We start from the raw sequence: 6,651 nt of genomic DNA, 5'->3' as shown, positions 1-6,651 counted from the left end.
TCGGCATGGGGCTGAGTGTACACAGCCCATGTGAACCTATTGTTACTCTCATTTCTTTTTTGTCCCTGTGCCTGGTCCATTTGCCATGTACCATCCGGCAAACAGCTGACACATCCTCGCTATTATGGACCCCGGCCTAATTATGAGGTCTTAAAAGCTCTGCCATGTTTGTCTTCCAGGATGAATCAGAGGCCTCTATCTATCACCACAGCCTCACAGACCACCACTCTCATTTTTGCATTTTCCGAGTAGCAGGCTGTTGTGCCAGAGGGTTTGTTGATGTTAAAAATAGTCTGGATCAAGTGGCAGCCTTTCTCTCCCCCCCATCCCCCTTCTTGCTTGGAATGTTTTTGTTTTCTTTGGTAATAAAGCATGCAATTACTTACAGAATAACTATTTGTACATATCATTTCAGCTTAGAAGCCGAAATGGGCCAATTTTCAATGTGCCCGTGGAGCTCTGGGCTGGCACCATTTGCTCAGGGGGATGGGAAAGATGGCACGGCTGTCCCTCCTACCTTCCGTGGCTCTGTCGTGGGATGGGATCTGGTGGGACCAGTGTGACCAGACCACTCCATTTGGACTTCTGATTTGTGTCCCCACAGCCCTCCTGGAACAGAGATCACGACGACACAGCATCAACCCGTTCGGGAGGCACCCCGGGCCCTTCCAGCGGTGGCCACACGTCACACAGCGGGGATAACAGCAGTGAGCAAGGTAGGACAGCTGTTCTCCTCATTCTCCTTTGCTACGTGCTTCATGCTTAAGGGTTGAAAAATCAGAATAGTCTAGTTGGTGACTATGATACAGCTTTTCCTAGAACATAAACCCCATGTAATACAAGAATCCGCTCATCTTATTGTATGCCCCCGTCCTTTCATTCTTCTGTGCCAGGCCAGCTGCCTGCCTGTCACCCGGGCACCTCCATCAAACAGGGCCCGTGAATCAACTGAGGGCAAGACTGGAGTAGTAAAAGTTGGAATGTATGTGGACAGTATGCTACTAATACTGTGCTATACAAATTTATTATTATTATTATTATTATTATTATTATTATTATTTGCCCTTAGAGGATTTCCAAGCTAGCAATGTCGTAAAATGCTTAGAAGGCGGTGGGCCTTTCAGAAACCCATGTTGGGTGTCCCTCTCCACTGGGTTGAAGCCATTTTTCTGAATTTACTTATCTGAATCTCTTAAGTGCTTGACTTTATTGCAAGGCCAGACTACAGGCAATTAGGAAGAAAGGGAAAGAAATCAGCTCACTTTGATTTGTGTTGCTCTCTGAATACCCGTACCCATGGATGTACTGGTCTGACCATAACTAAGTAGGAGATGAAACTTTAGCCTGAAGCTAATCTTCAGCAAGAAGGTGGAGGAGTATTCCGATGTCTTGCACTGATTTTGATGAGACCAGCGGCACTGGCTTTTGAGTCCAATGAATGCAACCAAAGTTTAAAGGAGTCCCCTCTATCCGAATCTGTAAAGACAGCTGTATTGAGGTTGACTGGGCCCACAGTAGGCACATACTTTACAATCGGCTTTGATGATCACATGTCATTGGAGTGCTGTTAGCCCGCAAAAGAGTTTTGTTTTCTAACTTTAACGCTCTCTACCAATTAGCACTGCAGTCCACAGTGAGGTTAGCATGATGAGTTTGAAAACAAAAACAGGAAAGTTAATTTTTTTGTAGGCACATGTATGCTATTTGGACTGGGAGTCACTTTTTCTTTTAGGCATCTGAGACATTTTCTAGTTCAAAGCGAAGTTGCTGACTTCATCACAACTCTCAGGCTAGTAAAAATGGAGCCCGGAATAGTAAACTGGTTCAGAGCTGAGGCAGAAAGAGGTGACCTCGGCCCTCTGACTTTTAATGCAAAACGATACGCAGCACAAATCCATGGGGCCTTTTTTCTCTGGGGGGGTAGGGGGGTGGGGGGGTATGTGTCTGCATGTTGTGGTGCCGCGGCTCACAGTGCGATAGAGGGTGACGTCAGCACTGGCCACAGAGAGCCCTGCTTTCAGAATTCATCTTACACCAGGCGCCCCCCAAAAGGTGGGGATGGAGTCGCAATTCTTTATCCTGTTCTCCAAAATTGCTACACGGGGTCATAGCCCAGTGCTTTCGTTTGGGTTTCTTTTTCTGTCTTCACTTCTGGCTTTTCAAATATCTGTCATCCACGAGCATGCAGGTAGTCCAGCTGCTGCTGCATTGAAGGTTTGGGAACAGCTAACACGTGCTTGAATTGAAAGTTATAACAGACTACGTTTCCTTCAACGCAATCCGATAAAAGGGTTTTCAGAGGGCACATGCCCCACCCGAGTCTTCCCCGCTGACATGTCATAACAAGGAGCTGGGAGTTTTGCATGTCCCTTTTCCCTTCAACAGTGCTCTCCAAAGGCCCATTTGATGATGAACTTGATTGTGACCAAGAGCCAGAGATCCTTGACATTGCTCGAGTTTTCCACTTACATTGTTTCTCGTTATCATTTTCATAAAAGACCACCACCTTGGTTTTTTTTTTTAAAAAAGCATTTTTTACATACATCATCTCCTTGGAATGGTCTCAGTTGACCCTTTCTGAAACAGTCCTGGGTGGCAGATAAAACAGGTCCAGCCCCACTGGACAGATGAGGGGAAAGGTTATGGGTGAGCCGAAGAATTTGTTGAGGTCCCCGTGTGGTGTCAGACCTAAAATTTTGGTTTCCTGATTATTTGTCTAAGATTCATGTCTTCGTGCTCTCTTTCCCTGGTTCTCCACCAAAGAACTAGAGTCAGTTCCCTCCACCAAGGTCAAATAGAAACGTTCCCTCCTGACTTCCCCTTCCACTCCCCCACCTGCTTGATAATATAGGTGTCAGGAGTCCCACCTTCAGCCCTCCCCGTGGGCTGTCTTTGGCAGTGTGATTTATTCCTTGCTAAATGCAGAACGACGCCTAGAAGTGTTGCTGCAACAACTTATGTACATTTCCATGCCAACCATGACCCTTCTAAATCTTTTTTTCATCCCCGAGACCTGTGGAGCCCGGCCTCAGTGCAGCCTGCGGATTAACTGTGCACAGTGGCTTTTCCATGTTTTCCCTGTCTGCCTTTTCTGGCAGGCACGGGTGTGGAAGCCGTGCCAGCATTTGGCCCGTAGTGCATGTCCTAAACAGTTATTTACACAGTTTGAGTCCATTTTAGTCAACTGGGTAAATAACAACCCTCTTCAAAAGATTTATAAATCCATAAATATGTCTTTATACATACCCAAAAGACAGAAATAACTCAATCTGTCAAGAACATATCCAAAGAGGTGTTTTCCCCACAGACAGCAGTAATACATATTTTAAAACTTTCTCTACTGTATTATTTGTACTGCATTTCTTTTCTCCTCGTTCCTTTTCAATTTTCACCACTTCATTATGGCACCCGTGGTACAAAAGGCAGAAATCCTCTAGGCTTTGGTCCTCTGTTAAATAACCGTATCTGCCGCACAGTGTAGGCATATAACAGGCTATATATCTCGACTGAGTCCTGTTCTTTTGGACTTTCAAAGTAAATAAAGAAAAATAAGTCATCCAGGAAATTCGTAATGTTCTGAAAGATTTCAAAATACAGTAACAATTTCTAGTTAGCGTTGCAGCAATTTGGGGGATTTTGAGTGCCTGATAACTTGCCAAAGTAGTGGCTGTTGTAACTGATGGAATAGTTTTAGTAAAAATTTTTGCCTAAGCATTAAAAAAAAAAATACCAAGTTGAATCTTGGGCATTCTAAAGAGTATATATATATATATCAGAGAGGTAATTAAGAAAAAGCAAAGTATGTAATTTTTTTTCAGGGGTTTACTGTTCTGTTTATTCATGATTTGGGTAATAAATCTTTCCCCCAACTCAAATTACTTATCATGCAGCTCTTCCTCAGGACATCTGCTTTCATTTGATATTAGCACTCTGGGCCCCTTGCAGGGAGTTGGTGCTTTAATCAGTGGAGCTCCTTTAAGTGGGCATGGAAGAGGAAGGCCTAACAAATGTATTGGGTCCAGGGTTCTGCGGCCGTTGCTATGACATTGATTTTGTCTACTCTTTAACTCCCTCAAAGCACTTCCAAAGACATGCGATGGAGTCCTTATTCTATCCCTGTCAATTATTTGCTATTTTCCCATTTTGGAAGAGAAAAAAGTCTAGCTCAGAAATATTGAAGAGTGAGTAGCTGTCAGAGTCTGCTCTTGGTTTTATCACAGCTTTGGGATGGGGTGTTTGCAGGATTCCCGAGCAGAGTCTCATAGGCTGAGGTAGGCACTGGCAGATACGTGGCTCTTTCATGTGTCTTATTTGTCCTACTGTGCGTTGCTGCCCTACTGACCGTCATCCGGGACTATCTAGGAAGCATGTGGTTTGGGGTGGGAGAATACCAAGCCAGTCTGCTGCCTTTTTGTATTCCTTCCCTGGAAGGCAGCCGTTCTATGACTCATGGGCAGCTTTACATATGACCGACCCCATTTTGAGTTTGGGCGCTTCTCCCTTTTTGGTTCAAAGTCAAGAGCCATGAACACATGATCACAATACAATAATGAGATAACATAGTCAGGGCTGACGGTCAGTGTATTTCCATCTCTTGCTTGGTCAAGGAAGGAGGTCACAGAGGTTGAAAGAGGCTAAGAGACTTGCCCAAAGTCACAATCTGGTTGGTGGTAGAGTTGAACTTGAACCCGTACAGTCTGATTCCAGAGCCCCAGCTCCCGACTATGGTATTCCATGTCACAACGTGCTCTCGTGTGGCTAGGAATGGAAAAACAGATCATTTGATGGACATTCTTTCTGTTATCAATTGGACAACTCCTCCCCGGGAGTCCTCGCTGGGCCTGGCGCCCTGCCTTGTAATAGTGACAGGGCTTCGGAAAAGACAGCCTCAGCGTTAGCCTCAGGGGGGTTCTCCGCCGCTGGCGAGTGAGAAGCTAGTGTTGTGTGCTAAATAGAACGATGATTGGGATATGTACAGCGGAGCATGATGATTGATATGATTAATTTGTATTATGTATTAAGAGCCTATCCCATTTCACTCATTCACAGATTTATTGAATTGAGAATAGGAGCACAGAAAAACAAGTAAGGGCATTTTTTTTTGCTGGCAGAACACTTCCCACTTAAAGCTCACCTCATTTTCCTCTTTTGTAAGGATAAAGAAAAAGTAGGATTGCTACATTGAAATTTGATGTAAAACATTTCAACCCTAAAGGGGTTTAACGGTTCCTGGAACCTCGAAAGCCCACTTATGAACTTCTCCTTTGGGGGGCAGGACTCAGATCAACAATTGTATCTTTGCTCCCTCTGGGGGGGAAAAAAAGGCAAAAGCAGCATGTTTCTTTAAAGAGGCACAATTGAAAAGCACTGCGACTTCTTTATAATGATGTATCAATAGTTGCAATGCCTCCCACTGCCCCATCCCCCTCCACGCCAGCTTTTGTGTGAGTTCAGGCAACCTATAGGCAGAAGGCAATTCCATTTATTATTGAAGGGACTCTCAAGGCAGTTGTTTCAGACCTGTGAAGCCAGCAGGCAGAGCTGGATGGGAGGGGGTGGGAGCCAGGGGAGAGGGAGGTGGGGAAGGGCCACATTATGTTCCAGATGACTAAGCAACGATTTATATACCAGCTCGCCTTTTTACATGAAGAAGAAAAGTAATAACAGCCCAAACCCTGGGCGTTTGAAACAGTCAGCTGTCCGATGAATAATGGGATAGGTGGGAAGGAGCACTCTGATTGGATGTCTTAATGAGCACATTTCGCACAGAGTTTGGGCTGCAGTTCCCCTTGACCTTTGCCCTTTATTGACCAAACTGACACTTCATTTTTCACATACTTCCAATTATGGTTCGGCTTAAGTGTTGCCCTCCCTCCTTTATTTCTTTCCTACGGACAACTCGAGAGTGGTGGAGGGGACAGAAGATATTTTAATTTGAAAAACTACCTTAGCAACTCAGGTTTAGGGTGTAATCTGTTATCTGCAGGTTTTTAGATGAAAACACATACACACAGTGAATGCTGCTTGTTGAGAAACAGTCTTTCTACTTAAAAAAACCCCACCTGATTTTAAAAACAATGTTTAGAATAACCTAAGAACCCTGAAAATGAAGGAAAACATTTAACAAAGAGTGGTGTGTGTGTGTGTGTGTGTGTGTGTGTGTGTCTCTCTCTCTGTGTGTGTGTGTGTGTGTGTGTGTTTTCATTTCATTTGTCTGTTGGCCAGAGTGAGTTGAATGAACTATTTTTGTGCACAGTGGCTTCTTAATTCCTGTACTTGGCGGGGCACTTCTTATATTTCAGTGGCACTAGAATGCACTTCTAGTGGAGAGGAGGGAAAAGTAAAACATCCCTGGCCACAGGCCTCCGCCCTTGGACCTCGGCAGCCCCGTGTGCTCCTTAAGTTGCACTTAATGCTGGAGTCTAAGTGGCCCCGTGGCCCCTGCAGGCCAGTGGCAGGCGGAATGGGAAAATGATTTCCTGATGGGAAAAGTCAGGTGTAAAAAAGAAAGGGGAAGTTATTACACTCCGCAAACCCCCGTTATCTAAAGGTCCCTATCATTAGCTTATCAAACATGTGGAATTAGATGGATAGACGGACCTGTTTTCCCAGGAACGCCCCATGCGAGAGTCACCTTTCCCCTTATTGACT

At 44.8% G+C, this 6,651-nt stretch overlaps 1 protein-coding gene across 1 annotated transcript in view; it reads left to right on the top strand.

Annotated features, from left to right (window-relative positions):
• Positions 1-6,651, top strand: part of MEIS1 (Meis homeobox 1) — a 130,895-nt gene that overhangs the window by 27,530 nt on the left and 96,714 nt on the right. The window contains exon 7 of the mRNA XM_081101108.1: positions 605-716. Within this exon, the coding sequence (XP_080957234.1) occupies positions 605-716 (112 nt within the window). The remainder of the gene's footprint in view (positions 1-604; positions 717-6,651) is intronic.

The sequence above is a fragment of the Myotis nattereri genome, assembly GCF_964212035.1.
Source record: "Myotis nattereri genome assembly, chromosome: 10".
NCBI classification, from domain to species: Eukaryota; Metazoa; Chordata; class Mammalia; order Chiroptera; family Vespertilionidae; genus Myotis; species Myotis nattereri.
This window is presented reverse-complemented; position numbering and strand designations above follow the sequence as displayed.